This window comes from Xenopus laevis, chromosome 4S (assembly GCF_017654675.1).
Source record: "Xenopus laevis strain J_2021 chromosome 4S, Xenopus_laevis_v10.1, whole genome shotgun sequence".
NCBI lineage: Eukaryota > Metazoa > Chordata > Amphibia > Anura > Pipidae > Xenopus > Xenopus laevis.
Window position 1 is genome coordinate 63,358,310 of NC_054378.1, and position 21,656 is coordinate 63,379,965.

The 21,656-nt window shown below is 38.0% G+C and overlaps 1 protein-coding gene across 1 annotated transcript in view; it reads right to left on the reverse strand.

Moving 5' to 3' along the window:
• cth.S (cystathionine gamma-lyase S homeolog) overlaps positions 1-20,990 on the reverse strand; it is a 147,050-nt gene extending 126,060 nt beyond the window's left edge. Inside the window, 9 exon segments of the mRNA XM_041591495.1 lie at positions 11,346-11,484; positions 12,047-12,099; positions 12,508-12,629; positions 13,325-13,477; positions 14,010-14,087; positions 14,586-14,643; positions 17,537-17,668; positions 19,312-19,474; positions 20,926-20,990. Of these exon segments, the coding sequence (XP_041447429.1) occupies positions 11,346-11,484; positions 12,047-12,099; positions 12,508-12,629; positions 13,325-13,477; positions 14,010-14,087; positions 14,586-14,643; positions 17,537-17,668; positions 19,312-19,474; positions 20,926-20,990 (963 nt within the window).
• Positions 20,991-21,656: the final 666 nt, after the last annotated feature.

Genomic DNA, 21,656 nt, shown 5'->3' on the forward strand with positions numbered 1-21,656 from the left:
AATGCCAATGTGTAATTCTTGACCACTCAAACTCATTTTTCTTTATTCTTATTGCTTTTATTTCGGCTTATTATGAAAAAAAAATACAAAATCTCAATAAAAAGAAAGTTTTATACAGTTGGCAATATTAAAAATTATCACTCAGCAAAGACAACGTATTCAAAATACTAAGGATTAAGACTATGGAACTAGAGAAGAAAGTGCGAGTCACCAAAATCAAGGTTGCTATGATAAACTGCAGGCACTGGTGATGTGTTCGGTGATTTAACAGTGGTGAGCCTAAGAACAAGCACAGTTCAACCCCTTCAAATAAACCCCATTGTACATACAGTATATACATATACCAACCTATCTATATACTCACATATATACTATATATCAATAATGTCCCCTCTGCAAGCAAAGAGTGGACAAGTTGGCTTGTCACTGAGCTAAGTAGTGTTGACTTTGGTGTCAATACCACTTGACTCAACGCTGCATAAATAACAGAATACAATTGGTTTTACTTCTTACACAGTAAGATAAACAGGTGTAAAACGTCTCTCTAGAGCAGGGTTCCCCAACCTTTTTTACCCGTGAGCCACATTCAAATGCAAAAAGATTTGGGGAGCAACACAAACATCAAAAAGTCCCTTAGGGTAACAAATAAGGGCTTGATTGGCTATCTGGTAGCCCCTATGTGGGCTGGTAGCCTACAGGAGGCTCTTTTTGGCATTATACTTTGGTTTTATGCAATTAAAACTTGTTTCAAAGACTGGATTTCAAAAATAATCACCTGCATTGAGGCCACTGGGAGCAACATCCAAGGGGTTGGAGAGCAACATGTTGCTCACGAGCTACTGGTTGGGGATCACTGCTCTAGAGGACTCATTTGTTGCAAAATGTTATTGTTACTGGCCCTTTAAAGTGCAGAATGCTGAAAAGCATAAATCAATTTATGCACAAGTTTTACCTGGAGATTCAAGAGTGAATAACAACTGAATGACTATTTTATAAAATTACACATAAAACCTCATCTTATACTTAATTCCCCTTCAATGTGCAAATTCTATAAATACTTATCACTGTATTATGTGTTTATTATAATGGAACCGTTCAGTACTAAGTGCATATGCATCCAACTAATGCTAAGCAATGTTCTAATTTTTGCAGCTTTACAGTATTCAAAGGAATATGATTTTTTTTTCAAGGAGATGAAAAGAGAAAATGAACCCTTGCTAGAGATTTTTCATTTCATGTGTCTCTTTAGCACAGCATTATAATTGTCACAGAGAAATAATCAGTAATAATTATTCTACATCTATTGCTGTTGTGTTATAGAGACAATTATACATAGTTTTTCTTTGAGGCAGCAGGAACATTCTCCATAATTGCATCTTTCGAATAGATTTCATTGATCAGACCAGATTAAAAAAGAAAGTAGTGCAGCAATGTATTTTGGTAGAATTGTCATTGCGAAGAATTCACTTGCAGCATGGCAGTATACAGATATTGTAATGTTGTGATCATAATCAAGAAATTCCACAAAATATAGAACAGAAAGTAATCTGTTTCTGTGGTACAAATAAGCAAATGTAACCCTATATTTACCTATAACTATGACCATTCTTAGCTGGTATACAATTAATATGGCAGCTTATCTACCCACATATGGGCCTTCCCCTATGCTCTATCCTACAGATATCTGGCCAAAAATCAGGCAGATATAATAATGTTAGCCAGGAACTGCATTAGTGCATTGATGTAGTCCTATCCACAAAGCCCTGCATAGGCACCCGAGCCATTATGAATCAAAATTTGGTCGGGGGGGGGGGGGCAGATCAGCCTGACTTGGTGACAGAATATGGGTGGCCAAACTGTGCAGAAATCCATTCATTTGGCAACCTTACCGCTAGCAACTTGCACACCCGTTTATTCACAGACACCTATTCTGGATAGGGTATGGGGGCCTGGCCCCTGTTCATTACATTACAGCTCCCTACAGTGTACTATGACAGTGCTGGTTCTATCCCCCCATCTAGTTACCTGCTGTAAAGAGTCCCTGATCCCTGACTTTACTAAAGGGCTGGTCCCTTTCAAGCACTCTTCCTCTACAGATAGAGGTCTTATCTCAGGCTCCCCAGCAGACTGACAGTCTGTTAATACAGGTATGGGAACTGTTATGCTCGGGACCTGGGGTATTCCCAGGTCCCTGGGGTATTCCGGATAACAGATCTTGCCATAATTTGGATCTTGAAACCTAAGTCTACTAGAAAATCATGTAAATATTAAATAAACCCAATAAGCTGGTTCTGCTTCCAATAAGGATTAATTATATCTTAGTTTGGATCAAGTACAATATATGGTTTTATTGTTACAGAGAAAAAGGAAATCATTTTTAACATTTGGATAAAATGGAGCCTATTTTAGTCAATCCGTACTTCATTGCTTACAGTAACACATAAAATAAAGATGAATTTCCTGGACATTATTCCAGTAACCATGATACTGCAATAATTTTTGCTGAAATTTTAGCAATACTGGCATTCTTTACCACTCTTAAACACCAAAGTCTAAACAACAAGTAGAGAGTTCACATTGATCCTGCTTGTATCGTGTATATATATAAGCATTCATTTATACAGAAGTGATAGACAATACAATATGTCCAGAAAATGTAATACTTTACAGTTTAATTAATCATCTGATAAATTGGCATGAAATGTAAAATGTATACAAGACTTCTGCAATAAATAATGGGTTGGTTTCCTAAAATGGATCCATTAATTAACACAGTATGATTTTGTTTATGGAGTGCCCCTAGGTACTGTGCCTTGACAAAAAATATTATCCCATTTACCCTCCCAGTCTAGACATAATAGTAAACAGCGCACCCCCCCAGGGCCCTCCGGCAGCTCGCACGCCACCGTCTTCTACGGCGTTCCGGGTGTACGGAGGGGGGCCCGGCTGCACGTCCCGCGCCAGGGCCCACCCCCCCTCTAGTTACGTTACTGATAGTAAAGTATTTTTCCTCAATATAACCTCAGCCTTAGTCGTGCACTTTCCACCTTATCTCAACTCAAATCTATTGTCTCCTGCTCTTTCCCGCTCTGATCTAAACCAACTACAAATTGTCTCTGCTCCACTAATCCAGAATCCTACTCTACCAATGGCACAAGAAATGTGCAAAAATGCAACTACATACTGCAAATGTAAACTGTGTTCTAAAAAGTCATGGAAACCTAGATTGATGCAAGTGTAATCTATATACATGTAATAGGACCTTCCTGAAAGACATGAAGAGTGCATGTGCAGTTCTCTGAAACAAGAATATGGATTAAGGAACAGAGGTTTATTCTCCTTCATAAATATTAAGATGGCTAAAAATGTGAAAAACACTGGTGGGGCTGTAGTTTTACTATGAATAATAATGTTGCATTTTACAGAACAACAACATAATAGGTACCTAAATGCCTTTCTTATCAAGTAAAGAGAGAATAAATGGGAGCTATATTCTTTTCCTCTTCAGCGTGCTACGGAACATAGTAACCAAAGCAAATGGAAGATTAAATATATTGTTTTACTATATACATAAACTGTGCAAAACAGATCAGTTTAAGAGCCGATAAGTTTAAACTGTATTGCACCTCAGCAAAACATTTTTCACGCTCCAAGAGTGTGCTTTAATTGCATTTTATCAAGATATTGAACCTTGCACCATAATTATAAACTCATTGAGAAATCAAGAGAATGGTTCTCAAAGCATCACCAGGGCAGACTGTAATCATTAACAGGTCAGTACCATCTTAGCATTACTGCATCCCATTAAAGGATGTTCAGTATAAAAATAAAAACTGGGTAAATAGATATGTATAAAGTCAGAGGTGACTGGATGTCTAACATAATAGCCAGAAAACTACTTCCTGCTTTGCGTATCTCTTGTTTTCCACTGATTGGTAACCAGGCAGGAACCAATAAGTGACTTCAGGGGGGTGGGGCACATGAATAAATTGCAAACTCACTGAACAGTTTTATGTCCCATGTGGCTTCCCTTAAATTTGCTGACTGCGTTAGAGCAGTGCAAAGCAGGAAGAGGTGTTATGTTAAATGTCAGTTTACTCTAGCTTTTATACATTACATTTTTGGCTAATTCACTATTTTACAGACATTTTTATATTGCACATACTATTTACAAAGTTTTCATTTTCACACTAAACTGTTCCTTTAAACTGTTTTTAAGCTTGAATGAATTGATTTACATTTCTGTGGGTCAAAATGATTAAAATATGCTCACGGATTTAGACAACTGACTTTTCTTTCTATTCTTCACCTCCATTAAATTGGGATTTGGAGATGATAAACTGATGGTTTAAAATGTTTTTTTGTCAAATTAACAACACCCATTCTGTTAAGGCCTGGCTCTTTACAATAAACAGTTAGCGTTCGCTAAAAATACAAACATGCTAGTGATAGGAGAAGCAGAAGAGGTAATATATTTAACACCATTTTAACACTTGAGTAGTTAAGTCTTTATAGATGTATTTCAAACAGCAAACATGGTAATCAAAATTATTTTTCCCGTATCCGGTTTAGCACACATATGTTGAAATTATAGAATCATTAGCGCCCCCTGGTGGCAGAGGCTTGGCTTGGTCTAATGTGGTGAAATTGCACTGTCCACACCTGCTGATCTTCAACCCATATGTTTACCTACATTACCTGCAACCCTACCCACAACAGGACTATGGTAAAACCTATGCAGTCTTGTATCTGGAATATTTTATGGGTTTTAAAATGTGTGAGTGCAGGACAAATGCCACATATTCAAGTTGTTTGTGCTGAAATACTATTCCTTCTTGAGAGCAGTCAAGCAGTCAGTGCCTTATGGCCATTAATTCTAGAATCAAGACAAATTTGGTAGGAATGTGCAATTGTGCAACTTAACAGCACAATATAAAATCAGTCCATTAGGGTGTTTTCACAAAACGCTCACCATCTGGATAAATGGCACAGATGCACTGATGTTACATTGGGATATTGATATTCTTCTAGCAATGAGCACCTGAAAGGGAGATCATAATGGTCAGTGGCTTTTTAGCTGGGAACCTATAGCGCAAAGGCCCAGCAGTTTTCACACACATTCCATTAGATCAAGCTTCTGAGTACATTCTGTTATTTAAATTTAAAAGAAATGGCTTGGTAATAACTGGAGTGGAATAACAATGACAGACATTTCTTTTCATTATTGTAATGGTGTTAGAAAATGAAAACCAATTGCGAATTGGTTGCTATAGTTGTGGCAGGGAGGAAAATATACATGTAAAGGGGACAATATCTAGGACATGCAAGTCTTCAAACAGAGGCAGAGCCGACAGGTTATTACTGATATTATGGAGACCTATGGTGAAGCATGAGACTTGTATAAGGAAAAGATTTTTGCGGTTAATGTACATTTCCCAGCAATAGGTTTTGTTGCTACAGGAAACTGCTTAAGGATGACACGAAAGTTATGTAAAGATCTGAATTCAAAAAGAAGTGCCGAATGATCCCAAAAAAAATAAAAAAATATACAGATATCTACAAAACTTCTAAAAATAAGAGTTTTTCGGACAATTGCAAGCAGAAAATATGCAAATACCTCTAAAATACTGAATGGTTAAAAAAAAAAAAAAAGTCCAATAGGATCAGCCCAGCTCCCATAGACTTTTGTAAGTTTTTGACCTTTTGTATTAAGAGTTTGTTCATGGCTTTTACAGTTAATAAATAAAGAGAAATCTTAAATAAAAAAAAATTCTAGACAAAGAATGCTATTCATGAAAAAGTGTGAAATCTAAACGTTTGTAAGTAGGCCCCTAAATTACTTGTGTCCAAACCAAGCCAGTAGTTGCACTAGCCATTATCTTTTTTGTTATTTATATGCAGCAATTGAGCATAACCATATCATATCATGTAATGACAAACAAGGGAACTATGTGAATGTTGTGGTCACAACCTCATTGCACCCCCGCTTAATGGGGCTCATTTATTAACGCTGCGCAGCGCTAAAAAGAGCGCAGTGGCCTGACATTTGCCCAGCGCATGCGAGTATTTAATAATGTAGCGCACGATACCTTAACAGTGCGATTTGTGCGCTAATGTAGACACAGACAGGTGCGACGTGTGAAACTGCGTATCAGCTGTCGCAGTGCTTATAATAAATTGTGCGCACAGGAAGATACCGCAAAGGTAAAGATTAGTTGTGCTCATGTATGAATGCGCTGCTTTAATTAGTTGCGTCACATATTGCGCATATTGCGTTCACTTAGACGCATCTGCATTTGTTTCTGTGCTAATATTTGTTTGGTTGCAAAGGTGTTTAGCCTACCTGATACCCTTAAAGGAACCTTGGTCAATATAAACATGTTGGGTGGAAGGCGTGGTTAATATGCACTTTACAGGGGTTGTTCATCTTTGAGTAAACTTTGAGTTAACAAACATCCCCACCAACAGCAGCACCATTGTATTTGCCAGAACCCAGTTTAGCAGTGTGGCTCTGCACACATACCGTATATACTCGAGTATAAGCCGATCCGAGTATAAGCCGAGGTACCTAATTTTACCTACGAAAACTGGGAAACTTATTGACTCTAGTATAAGCCTAGACACAACTACAGCCCTGTCTCCCAGCAGCGCACATTCCGCCAAAGAGACTCCCCCAGCGATCAACCGGACTTCTTTGCAAAGTTGATGGTGACAGAGAATTGTGCAGAGAGTGCTGTGTGATATTGCCATCACTGTTAATCTTTCGTATAACCAACAGAGGGTGCTGTGTGATATTGCCATCACTGTTAATCCATTATACAACCAACAGAGGGCGCTGTGTGATATTGCAGTCACTGTTATTCTTTCATATAACCAACAGAGGGCACTGTGTGATATTGAAGTCACTGTTATTCTTTGATACAACCAACAGATGGCGCTGTGTGATATTGCAGTTACTGTTATTCTTTGATATAACCAACAGATGGCGCTGTGTGATATTGCAGTCAGTTATTCTTTGATATAACCAACAGATGGCGCTGTGTGATATTGCAGTCACTGTTATTCTTTGATACAACCAACAGATGGCGCTGTGTGATATTGCAGTCACTGTTATTCTTTGATATAACCAACAGAGGGCGCACGGTTATTCTTTCATAAAACCAACAGAGGGCATTGTGGGATATTGCAGTCTCTCCCCAAGTGAACTGTTAGTATAGGAATGATTAAAAGTGACTGCAATCTCAGCTACTGCCCGCTGACCCGAGTATAAGCCGAGGTAGACTTTTTCAGCACATTTTGGATGCTGAAAAACTCGGCTTATACTCGAGTATATACGGTATATAAAATTCTCTTTTAAGCAACATGAAACACAAAAATATGAATATACTAGCGCAGCTGGGCAGGAATGCGCATTTTGAAGAGCGTTACTATTACGCCACGAAGAGGCAGTCGTAAAAATTGTGGTGCTGTTGCCTGGGTGCAGTTTTGCACATATACAGACGCAAATCTGCGACGGCCGCAGTGCAAGCGCATTGTAGCCACGCCCACAGCCACGCCCTAACAACCATGGCATCGTTTGCGACATAAATGCCCAATCTTTTGTGCAATGCGCATAAACAAAACCATTGCAAAAGCTCTGTGTTATGCGCAATATCACACAAATATATTAGCGATCACGCTCGTGATGGCGCAGACAATCTTTTGCGTCCACTTATGCGCTGCGCTGCTTTAATAAATGAGCCCCAATGTCTTTAAAAATTAGTGGCCAGCACTACGTTCCCTTGTTTGTTATAATTCATATAGGAGCAGTGGCCAGCTCCATGTTGTAGCTCCCACCCTTTCAAGCTATAGTTAGGTGATCCCACTGGTGATAAAAAGTCAACCAAGTTGCAGGTAAAATGTAGTCACTTTATAAAATGTATAATTAAGCAATAGAATTCTTAATGAATCAGATGCAAGTGGAGTGTAGGCACTGGCCACACCAGGGATGGCCGACGTAGTTGCCCAGCTTAAAGAGTTAACGACACCAGAAACTGAACCTTTAAGTACCTTTTAATGTACATTAATATTTTAAAAAGTAGTTTTTAGTGTCTGTATCACTTTAAATATATTGCAATATATGGACACATTTGTAGCATCATCTTATATCACAGGGCAACCTCATTTTCTGCTTGATAATTTGAGACAACCCCTAAGCTTAGCTTCTCAACAGCTGCTCAGAGCCTACTGAGCATGCGAGTGTCACAGACATTTTCCAAGATGGTTCCCCCCTGTGACAAGTATTAAGTCCTGAATCTTGGCTGCTATTGAGAAGCTGGAACTTTAAGTAGGTGCAATAAGTTCAGTATATAAAATATGGCATTTTTAGCCACATTCACATTTTAAGGGTTTAGTTCTCCTTTAAGGCACACTGTAATATAGTATTAAAAACTACACCAAATTCATGAGCCAAGGGTAATCTCAGGAAAACAACGTTCCTAAATTGTTTTTGGTCTGCCTTCATTTTTACAAGACATGGCCAGCTTAACTTTATTTAGATCAATCTAATGTGTATAAGAAACGGATCCGCACACACACTGATTAATGCAGTCGGGGAATATCCCCTTTTATTCAGCCACCAAACATCGTTTCGGGGGGGGAAACACCCACCCTTCATCAGGATGAAAGGTGGGTGTTAAGCAATCGTCACCTGATGCACTACTGTTGTACCATTACCTGTGCAGGGCAACCTACGGTACTTCTCATTGTGGTCAACTTGAAGGAAGTAGCTATAAACAGCAATATTTAACACAATCAGTGTGATAAAGCCCTCAAGGGAATGTCAACTCCAAAAAGATGTCTAAAAGAACATAATTCTAAGTAACTTTGCAATATACATTCATTACAAAAAAAAAAAATATACCCCCAAAACGAATACTTAAAGTTGACGTGTCACCCAGACACAAATATCTGTATACTAACAGTCCTTTTCAAATTAAACATGAAATCCAAATTCTATTTTATTTTAAAGCATTCGTAAACACATTTAAAGGAATTGTTCGGTGTAAAAATAAAAACTGGGTAAATCACTTTCCATTTAGCACTTACTAGATGTCACTGCTCTCCACACATTCCCCTAAACTCTTCACCGTTTGTGTAGCCAGGGCATGGGGATGGACATCGGGTCCCCTATTCTGGTGCACAAACAAGATTCGGAGACGATGCAAGGTATGCCTTAATAACAGTGTCCACAAAATGGCTCTTGCCTGCTTGCTATAATTATGAATTCCCACTCAACTAAAGGAAACAAGATGCAAATAATTTATAATCTAATTTCCCCTTTAAGCAACAGATAGTTTACATCATATTAAGTGGCAAAATCTTACGAAACTGGAATATGCATTTAAGTAAATATTGCCGTTACATTATTTTCCCTTGATCTCCCCATTTTATATTCTCTGTGCTGTCTCAGAGATCAACTGACCAGAAATACTGCAGCTTTTAACTGTAACAGGAAGAAGCGTGGAAACAAAAGACAGAACTTTGTTGGTTAATTGGCTCATGTGACCTAACATGTATGGTTTGCTTGTGTGTGTGTGCAGCGTGAACAGTAGGATCCCAGGGAGAACTTATTTCTTAAAATGGCTATTGTCTATTTAGGATTACACAATGGCACATGCATCTAAAAAAGAATATTATCAAAATGGTTTATTTAGATGAAGCTTAAGCTTGTTTATGCAATAGATCTTGTAAAGTTTTCCTTTAAAAGCAGTGTTTGTCTGTCCCTTTCTATTCTTTGCCCTGATAGCCGAGACTGTTGATACAACTTAAGACAAGGCAGCTTTTTGCAGGAGAACGAGAACCTTTGCAACATTGTTTAAAAAGTAACAACCAGGAGTTAAGCAAATGCTGCCCAAATTGTAGCAATAGTTTTTTTTTACAAACCACTTTAAAAACACTAAACATGTTTAATAAATGTATACTGGAAAGTTGCATAGAATTATGTTTTGTTTAATTGGGCAAATTTTAAGGATGGTCTTACTCTCCCAAATGTGTTCCATGCAGTTCGGTTAATGTGCTTTAAAAATAAGAAATAGAACTATGGTGGGTATTTACTAAAACTCGACTTTTCTCCCTATATTAAAAAAAATCCCACCAAAACAGAATCCCCTTAATTTACCAATAAATCTGCTTGAAAAAATTTGATGTTGGAAAAGATTGTGCATCATTTCAAATTGTGTTTTCGATTTCAATTTGAGTCCCATTTTTTGGAGTTGTTGCCCAAATAACTCAACTTTTACAGGTTAACAAACGAAACCCAGCCTCAAACCCTCAGATCATGAAGGCAAGAAATATATTCATATTGTTAAAGGGACATCTGCCATTGACTTTTACACGATTTCAACAGGCTTTAGCTGGCGTATTTTTGGATTTGGATTTTTAGCAGCTTCAGAGCATAATAAATCTTGAAAAATATGAGTTTTATTTTTCCCCTCTAAAATTTGAGTTTCTTCCCTTTAAAAACTCAACCAGACAAATTTGCAGTTTAATAAATAAGCCCCCAAATGTACAAACAAATATGCACTAACAGAAATTCCCTTTAACCAATAACAGCTGGCAGTTTTGGGCTCATTTACAATGTATTCGTTAATCGACAGCTCAGCATAATTAACACAAAATAAATATAACATTGTTGACAATTTTTATCTTCATTTTTTTTGTTTCCTTTAAAGTGATAACCGTAAGAAAAATGTTAAATCATAATTCTCAAATGGAATTAGAATTTCGTTGATCTGCGGTTCTAGTTTAAATTTTTATTGTCAGGATGCTGAAAAGACAAAAACAGTAGGTACTTTTTAGTTTTGATAAACCCAGAACATAGCAAAATTAAGTTACAGTATGTTAGCCGTCTTAAAAATGCCCAAAGGCTTTGGGGGAGAAAAGAGCACTAGATGTGGTACCTCTGCAATATAATGGCAGGTTTGTTTTTTCCTATATTGGCTTTGTTTTACTAATACATTCTGATGTGCTGTCCAACCAAAAGGATTATCATGTATTTTCTATGTGGAAATCTAATGAAAAATAATATAAAATATAAGGGGGGGAAACTGTTCTTGCCATGCCAAGTCTGCTAGCAGAAGAGGTTTTCAAAAGATAAAGGGCATATTTATCAACTGATTTTAATGTGCCTCTGCTTAATTGACACATAGGCATAAAACAACAATTGTGAAGAAATATGTCTTGAGAAAAGCAGTAATAGCCCCCATGTAAGTAACGAACACTTACATGTATAATGAATAGCAGCTCCAATGCTTTACTTTGTATTCAACTAAATCCAAAACTATGGTGTACCAAATAATACTTACAGCACTCCTTAAAGCTTGATCTAAATCTTCAATTAGATCTTCCACATCTTCTTAGCCTATAGAAAGGCGGATTAAAGTGTCACTAATATTCAGTGCTGCTCTGTCTTCTTCTGGAACTGAAGCATGTGTCATGATAGCCCTAAATCGTTGAGAGAAGAGTAACAGTTAGTCAGACAGAATGGTTATATCATGTAAAATAGAAATATAAAATGTCAAATCAGTTGATTCTTTGCTCCAGTCTATATTCTATAGAAAGCAGCAATTGCCTCAAAGATCATATAAATTCATCGGCCTTCAGCGTAGTGTTTTTAAATGGTCATGCAACTCCTCAGTAACTTGTAATATCCTTATAATTTACAAGAGGGGGTACTTTATTCACTATATAAACAGTCCTTAGAGATATCAGTTGTATTCAATGGATGTCATTTCTGTTACATGACTTACTGAACCATGTATTAAAATAATGTACCCCCCAAATATGAGGATATTAGAAGTCACCTTAGGGTCCAATGACCTGTGTAAAAGCACTCTTTTTTGGTATTGTGCTTTTATATGGTCATGAATTGAGAAAATAGAGCTTGCCATAGTTCAAAAGTAAATAGTACAGCTTTCTTTCAATGCGTAAACTCTCACTTTGACCCTTTAATAAAGATGCCCTTAAAATTCCTATGAAAGATAGTTTCTCTAAGAAGAGGACTTACGGATGCTCAGCCAAACTTTCATATCCTCCAAGACTCTCAGCCAATGTAAAAACCTATAAAAAAAAAAAAAAGTATGATAACACTTTAGACTTTTTTAGTGCTGCTTGACTTACTCTGCTCTAATTTAGCAGAATATTTTCTTGAACCATCAATGCACTAAGATCTAGTCCTTCTAAAACTAATGGTATAATTACATGGTGTAAAATATAAAAAACAAATAAATGTTAATGTCCCATGATCTGACTGATCACAATCCAACTAGTCATCTAAAGATATCCATGCGTGCAAAATGAACAAACTGATTGCAGACACAATAGAACATTTGCTATAGACACCCAGCAACTGGGAAATAAACAATAGCTAAGAAAACACAACAAAGAAGGAGTGAAGTAAACTGAATAGTATTTTCTTTTCTTTCAACTCGCTTATTGCAAGCCTTAAGATATGAAAAAAATACCAACCTTTAGGCTCTTAAGAAATGTCTTTGCATGTTCAAGATTTCCTTTAACATAAAATGTAATCATGCAAGACACACCAGTGCACTGTCGTTTAGTAAGTTCATATTGTGGATGAGATGGCAGCCCTAAATAAATAAAAAAAGTTATTTTAAATAAAATAGCTAAATTAAATAATTTATCAAAATAGATGCTCATGCCTATAACTATAAACAATAGGGCCTGCAAAAATAAAATAAAAAATTGTTGTTCCTAGAGTACTAAAAAAAGTCCCAAAATGTATCCTGACCCAAAAGAATATGGGTTTTTGTGCACCTTTTTTTTTCTTTTTTTTTTTTTGAATTCTTGGTGTCGAAAATGTATCTACGAGCATCTCTTAGAAAATAATTAAATTGACACAATTATGTCAGTCTGTTTTCAAAAATAGTGATGCGTGGTTTAACCTGAAACCTGTAATTCATACCTCAAACATGGCCCCACCCCTTTGGTGATCAAATCACTGAATGCTACTTTATAGTGGATGGTCACTCATACACCATATATTAAGTGACCAACTAACCACTCAAGAAGGCAGAGAAATTATTAAAGTCCTCTGTTTACAATTGTATGTGTACAGAAAACAACATGTAACGGTTCTACTCACTGAATATTCAGCCTTAAGCCCCCTTAAGGATGTCTATATTATCATTTAAAATACCCTATGATTGGTTCATAATTTCAGGTAGCAATGTTAATACAGTATACACAAATTGAGAATATTTGCTGAAAAGCATGCACTCCTTTAGGGTAGTGCATAACCCTTCATCGCACACTTGAAACTTACCTGGGTATAAGACCTTGTCTACATGAGGATCTGCCTCCAAAAATTTTGCTACAGTTAAAGCATTCTGAAAGTGTTTCTGCATTCTCAGAGGCAGGGTCTTCAAACCTCGATTGCAAAGGTAACAATCAAAAGGGGATGGAATGGCTCCCAACGCTGGAAAAAAACATACAATTGTAAAAGAAAAAATTAACACTGTGCACTGTTACTACAATAAGCCTTCAGTAATTATATACTGAATGACGGCTCATATTTTAAGTGTAGTCTAAGAACTCCGCTAGCCATAGTCTAGGACTATGGGAGAGCCAATGGTATACAATGATGTGCTTTTGTTCAGTCTACCCAGGGGCTCCGTTGATTTTTTTTTATATGTCATTTTATTAGGATCTGCTCCCTATTCAGGGGCCATAAACAAAGCTTGGGCAACTACAAGCAAAATGTGGACAGTACTGCCCTAAAAGTCAGTTGGGCATAAACAATAATAAACAGTTGTAGTCATTAGCTAATAAAATGGTTTTTCTAGCATCAATGTGTTTTATTTTAATGAATCATGCAGATATAACATTCAGTTGAATGTAATTAAACTTGTGTTTTACAGTAGTTTTGGTTACTTGAAAATATCTGTGACTTCATTTACATTGTATCCTTTTAAATTGAATCAAATAAGATTTTACTGTTTCGCACTTACAATTCTGAAGAAATTTTAGCTTTTCATACAGCTTGTCACAATTTACAGACACCAACCCCATGACAACATCACTATGACCTGAAACAAATAAGTGCAGTAATCATAAAACTTTTCGAGCCATATAAAATGTTTGTTTCACAGTATTTTGATGAACTGCACTAAAGTGCACATTGGACGACCTGTGTGCTGCCCAATATAAGTGCACGGAGGATGCCAGATCTTTAGAATTTAAAAGAGGTAGTTTAGCCCCCTTTTCAACTTTAAATCAATGAAAAGGGCTTATGCTGAACATAGTTCTTAATAAGAATATAAACACAATGTATACTATAAAGGGTGTATTTTGAGACAACTTACTAAAGCGATACTTATTAAAGAAAACATATCTATATTAAAGCACATAACGACCATGGATTAATTTTACCACAAAATAGGTTACTCATTTTCTATAAGTCCAAATAAACAAACCTTTGCAATAAGAAATCCCACATATTACATAACAATTTGCCGAGTTGGCACAACACAAGAAGAAGAAGAAAAAAAAAACCAAGGCTAAACTACAGATGTTTTATTACTTACCATTCATGTACTTGGTTGCAGAATACATACAGAGGTCTGCTCCTAGAGCCAAGGGACGCTAAAAGGGCAAATATATGCACTGTAATTAAAGTCCTGCAAATATTCATAGTAACTTATCGTATGAAATATTAGCAAATCAGCTACAGCTCTACAACAATGACTACAAGGCATTACTGTTGCCAAGGGAGGATCTGCACATGACATTACAGAGTACTCAGCAATGCGACAATTGCTATGAACTGTAGCAGAACTGGTTTACAAACGGATGGAATCCCTGACTGCAAAGCTATCTTATAAAATGAAACTAGTAGGTTGATTCAAAACAGTAAGTCAGTGACTCCCCAACAACCTGGATACCAAATATGGCCCTTATAGTAATTAGGGGTCATGTATGATGCCCTTGAAAGCCTGACTAATGTCAAATATTACAGTTAAGAACATAAATATTGAATTAGTCTCCACTAAAAATTAGGGATGCACCGAATCTAGGATTCAGCCTTTTTCAGCAGGATTCGGCCGGCCGAACTGAATCGTAATTTGTATATGCAAATTAGGGGCGGGGAGGGAAATTGTGTGACTTTTTGCCACTTTTTTGTGTGACTTTAGTGCATCCCTACTAAAAATTTACAGGGTGTACATCATATACAGATATATTATGATATGACACAGAAAAAAAGATATAGAGGCCCATTTACTTAGCTCGAGTGAAGGAATAGAGGAAAAAAAACTTCGAACGATTCGAACTAAAAATCGTTCGACTATTCGACCGTTCTATAGTCGAAGTACTGTCTCTTTAAAAAAACTTCGACCCCCTAGTTCGCCACCTAAAACCTACCAAAGTCAATGTTAGCCTATGTTAGCTTTTTTGGGTCGAAAAAAAAAATAGTTTGATCAATGGATTAAAATCGTTCAAATCGAACGATTCGAAGGATTTAATCGTTTGATATTCTAAGTCGAAGGATTTCAATTCGGCAGTCGAATATCGAGGGTTAATTAACCCTCGATATTCGACCATAAGTAAATTTGCCCCATACAGTTCTGCTCAGAATAACAGCAGAACAATATCACTAACCTGACCAATCACTTTTGGGTAAAAATTATATTTCTACATGGCAAAGGATTAGTAGGTGTAACAGAGTAATATAAAGCCAACAGACCCAACAGTCATAACATGCATGCTGCTGATTCTGTGTAATTGAATCATTAATTGAGATTTGTTCCAAATAACAGCAGTGTTCAAAATAATAATAGCTTGTTCCAAATAATAGTGTACAGTTCAATTAGTGAGGTCATGCATTCTATAAAAAAAAAAAAAAAAAAAAAAAAAAAAAAAAAACAGGGGTGCCATGATTTTTATGCATTTTTATTTCTAAATTACATTGTTTACAATGTAACTAATTTACTCTTACCATCTAAAATTTTATTTCTGAACCATGAAGTATATATATTTTTTTACTTGTAATATTGGTGCGTAGGCAGTCATCTCAGGTCACTGTCTGATCATGTGCTTGAAAAAAAGCGCCAGCATGATGGAACTGCTTTCAGGCAGGCTATTGTTTCTCTAACTCAAAGTAACTGGATGAGTCACAGTGAGACTTGGATTTTTACTATGGAGTTATGTTCTTATATCTACCAGGGAGCTCTTATCCGCTTACCTTCCCATTGTTCTATTATTAGGCTGCGAGGGGGGGAGGGGCTTGATATCACTCCAACTTGCAGTGCATCAGAGCACAAAGACTAGGGCACCTGGAAAACTGGCAATATATCTATGATCATGTCAGATTTCAAAATTAAATTTAAAAAAAATCAGTTTGCTCTTTTGAAAAATGGATTTCAGTTGAAAATTCTACTGGAGCAGCATTATTAACTGATAAGTTAATAAGTAAAAACATGTTTTCCCGTGACAGCATCAAATGCTGTGCGTGCTGGTTATACCACATTCCACTCTTGAGTAAAATAGGTTGTTCCAGACATTGTTCAGAAGAACAGCATACTTTGATTTAAATGTTGATTGGATAAGAGAAAACATACAATATAAAGAAAAGCAGAAAATTAAAGGCTACTCAGCAAAAATGATCTCAAATCGTTTAAGATGGCAACCAAAACCTGAAAGATATGGAAGAAAACTACCATTTGAATAGAGAGAAGAATAGCCAAAATGGCAAAGACTCAGCCAATGATCAGCATACTGTTATAATTAGAAAATGCCTATGTAAAGCCTAGCTATCAGCAAGAATTCCCCGCAAAGTCGCATTGTTGAAAGAAAAAAAATACACAAGTAAACAAGCAACATCTTGGTTCCAGACCAACAATATTTAAATTATGGAGTGGCCAATCACCGGACCTTAATCCAATGGACATAAAAAAAAAAATGCGGTTTCTGAGGCAAAACCAAACGGTGGAATGTAACAGGTGCCAGAAGTTGGTCAACTTCATGCAACACGTGCAACAGTTCTCAAAAACACTGTTTATACAACTAAATATTAGTTCTTTGAGTATGTAAAGAAGAATGCAGATATTGCTATTTATTGAAATAGCCTAGCATTCCCTTTTCTTCACTCTCTGTAAATTGTTTTGGAATAGTGCAGTGTTTCCTAAGCATGTGTGTGTTTGGAAATAAAAGCTATTATAAGGATGTTCGGCTTTATTCACTTTTTACACTGCTATTATTCTTAACTGTATGTATGGGAGAAGCTTTATAGTATATGAACAGAATTTTGAAATAAGCATTGTCATTATATGGTTTGTTGCAGTAAGTTGTAGATCACTTTACTGCATTTCTTAATGTGAAATCTCCTACTTGTCCAGAAAGATTTCCAATTATACACATGGCGATACTAAGCAATCAGAAAAGATTTTTTTTTTTTTTTTTTTTCAAAGGAATAATTCAGGTTTCAGTGAAGAAAATAAAATGAAAAAGAACAGCAGCATATTCTATTAAATTTTCCTACCTGGAAATAAGCAGACAGGAATGTGTTGTCCACTGCTAGAATAATGTCTTTGTGTTTGTGAACAATATCAGCACAGCCCTTGATATCAATCACTGTTAAAGTTGGATTTGTTGGGGTTTCTATCCATACAAGCTAAAATAAAAGGAATCAAAAATGTAACAATTACATTGGCTAACGATAGAGTGAATGTTTTTTTTTAATTGCCAACAGGTGCATAAAAAAAGAAAAATAAATAATGTATAGGGCTGGCACGCTATTTAAAATCTAGCAAATCTTGTGCTATAAATGTTAAAGACCCAAAAACGAATCATATAACGAAAAAAAGAGATGTTCAAATAAATATTCTTAACAACTACAATACATGTACTGTACACTGCAATTTGCAGGGTTGCCACCTTATTCCTTTTAAAAAAAGGAACATATAATTTTAGCATAGCCAGACAAGTTTACAGCTGCAGTACAGCTACACAGTACTCAAGGCAATGTGCAACTTATGTTACAAGTGCACCCTTTTTATAGACAAATACAAGAGGTCCTCTGCACTCAACCCATTATTAACATATTAAGGACATTGAAACATTTGTCCATATATTGCAATATATTTAAGCTGGCTAACTACGTCAAAGTCATCCCATATCTGGCCAGTCCTATGCTCAACTTTCATCTGATTCATTAAAAATTCAATTGCTTCATTATACATTTTACAAAGGGACTAAGTTTTACCCGCAACTTACTCGCTGCTTTCAAAGTAAAGCTCCCAAACTTGGCTGCCCTTTTATTAGCCACCTGTAAAGGGTGGCTAATAAGTGCTTCCATGTGCTAGTGTCTCTAGCCTAGATATTTGAAGTTGCACTGGTTAGCGTTTAATTTCACACATTTAACAAATATATAAACAACACATAAAACATGTAATTTAGTTATAAAAAAAATTATTTTTTTACACTACAGGCAACTAAAATAACCCCCTACAGCAATATAAATGAAAGATGTGTTTTTCCATTTTACAGAATTTCTGCCCCTTGGGGGAGCCAGACACCACGTAATATATACTGTTAACCCTTCACAATGACAGTGACTTAGTCTGAGCAGCTGCTAGATCATTGCATCTCATGCCCTAAGGTGGCCATAGACGCAAAGATCCTATCGTACGAATCGAGGATTCGTACGATTTTCTGACCGAGTGTGGAGAGTCCCAACATTTTTCGTCCGGCAGGAGATCGGTCGTTTGGTCGATCGGACAGGTTTGCTTTTGTCCCGACCGATCCCGCTGGAGCCCATTGCGCTCTCATCGTAATCCGATCGTTCGGCCGTAGGGCCAAACGTTCAGATTACCCCGATATAGCCATGCCCGTCAGCTGCATATCGGGGAAAGATCGGCTCGTTTGGCGATGCTGCCAAACGAGCGGATATTTGCATCTATGGCCACCTTTACTGTAGCACCTGGATTGTATTGGAAGCATCTGGCACAGCCTGAAATATTATAGGGGGGCTCGTTCTACATATCACCAAGCCACAAATGAAGAATATTTTCTCAAGAACTCACAATCTAAAAAGTGTGAGGCACGTGCAGTAGGTGGTATTTACCTCCCTGTCCTAATTAGTACTAATGGCCCACTCACCAATAGGCAGATAGAAGGCGTTCCCTTACTAGAACAGCCCAATTTCAATCAATACCAGCTTTATTCATGGGAAGGAGGGCAGCAAGGACAATTGAAAAGCTTAGGTGACATAACATCCTTATTATTAGCTGCCCAGCCATAGCCAGTCCGACCTACCGCATGTTCTCCAGGGCCAAACTGCTTGAACGTGGTGGAAAGGCTTATGGGGGGGTACGACGGCCATAGAGTTCCATTGCTCTGCCTCCTGGCCCGCGTGTATCGCCTCCGTGGCAAAGTGCTTGAACTCCTCCTGGAAGCCGTCCATTGCGCCGCAAACACACTTGTAAGTAGTTCAGCAGCAAGTTATAAACTGGCCACGCTGTGTTTTACCTTATGTTGCTTGGTTGCTCTCCAGCCCCGCCTCCTTGTGCGGCTCCCGTCAGGACTGAATCGCTATTGGCTTGCGCCAGAGGCGTTGTCCCTAGTGCGGAAGTGTGTTAGAGGGCTCCTAAGGATAGGTAGCGAGGTTAACCGGACGCGTTGTCCATTCACTTGCTTTTAGCATACTGCTGAACTATCATCTTTGCGTCACTGTAGCCTATGTACCATTTATAAGTGGCTGGCTGATCTTTATGGATTAATCTACAATACATTTGCTTTAATATTTTGTGCACACCAAACAGGGCCGGGCCAAGGTATTTTGGCACCCTAGGCAAGGGCTTCAATCAGTGCCCCCCACCCGGTCCTGCATTACCATTTCCCACCATACCATTCATATTGCCCCCTGTACCTGTGCCAGCAGCCATTGTGTAGCCTCATATACCTGTGCCAACACCTATCTTGCTCCCATTTGTACCTGTGCCAACGGCAGTCAATCCCTCAGATTGCTCCCAATCTATACCTATGCCAGGATAAGCCAAAACATCCATCATATTGTTACCCCCAATCTGCACCTTTGCCAGCAGCACCCAAAAAAATCTATCATATTGCCCCTAATTTGTACCTGTGCCAGCAGGAGCCAAAAATCCACCATACTGCCCCAAACATCTGTGTTCCTGTGCCAGCATCCACCATATTGTCCCATACACCTGAGCCAGCAGCAGCCAATCCCTCATATTGCCCCCAATCTGTACCTGTGCCAGCAGCAGCCAAAATATCCACAAAATTGCCCCCAAATATGTACCTGTGCCAGCAGCAGGCAAAAATCTATCATATTGCCCTCAAATATGTAGCTGTGCCAGCAGCAGCCAAAAACCCATCATATTGCCCCCATATCATCTGTTCACCTGTGCAAGCAGCAGCCAAGATATTGCCCACAAATATGTACCTGTGCCAGCAGCTGCCAAGAGGGAGGTGGGAAGTGCTTCTGCCCACAGTACGACTCACGGGAAAAAACAGGCAGTTTATAAAATTAAAAAACTATTAAGTTATTACTATTAAGTTACTATCAAAAGAGCGCCCCCAACCCATGATGGCACCCTAGGTGGGTGCCTACTCTGCCTACCCCTAGTTCTGGCCCTGACACCAAAACTAAAGGGGACCTACTGCACTATACTCCACAAATTATAGAAGAAATGATGTGCAGCAAAAAAGGGCAAATTGTATCGTACTCACTGTGAATTTCCAGCAGGCCTGGACTGGCAATATGTAGGTTCTGGGCTTCTGGCTAGGGTTGTCCCCTGTCCTGATTTGACCTGGACAGCTTGGTATTTTGAAGGGCTGCCTGAGTCTAAACTTCCTGCCCGGGTTTTCGAAATAAGGAAAATACGGGCAGGATTCCCTATTATTTACACACGATCTGCAATTGCTGCGTCATAGACCCGCCCCTTGATGTCACAGCCTCGCCCCATCCACATTGCGGCCCTGCCCCCTGCCCGGTCTTCACTGGGAGGAAAGGTGGCAACCCTAGTTCTGGCAAATGCCAGAGGGTCTGCTGTATTGTTCCATAGACAGTCACTATTTAGTGGGCTGGTGGAGGACTATTTGGTACTTTGTGTACTTGGAATGCCAGGGCCTATTTTGACTCCCAGTCTAGACCTGCTTTCCAGCTATAGTCCCACCCTGCTGTTGCCATCAGAAGGACCCTCAATAAAGCTTGAAAAACCTATGGTTACCACCTTGCTAGATTAATTTTTCAGGAGTTCAGAATTTGAGGGCTGTTGCGTGAGATCAGTTCCGTTGACGTCACTTACCTGGGAATTTTTCAGGTCCCTGGACTGTGCACACTACCAGGTTGATGGCTCTGCAATCCATCCATAATGTGCCGGAAATTTACCCTTTCTTGGTCTTTTTCCCTTTCCCCAATCCTATTCAAGAAATCTATGACATCATGGCTCTGCCCCATTTGTCATCACCTGCCCCTTTTTTTGTCATGCACTGCACTTTGTCAGTGCCCCTCCCCCACTGACCAGAAGTTTTTTTTAAAAAGTGCCAACCTTACCCCCAATCTGGTGTCTAATGACAAGCTTCTAGAAGTTACTGAAAAAGGTATAGGAACAATGACACTGAGTTGGCTAAGAAAG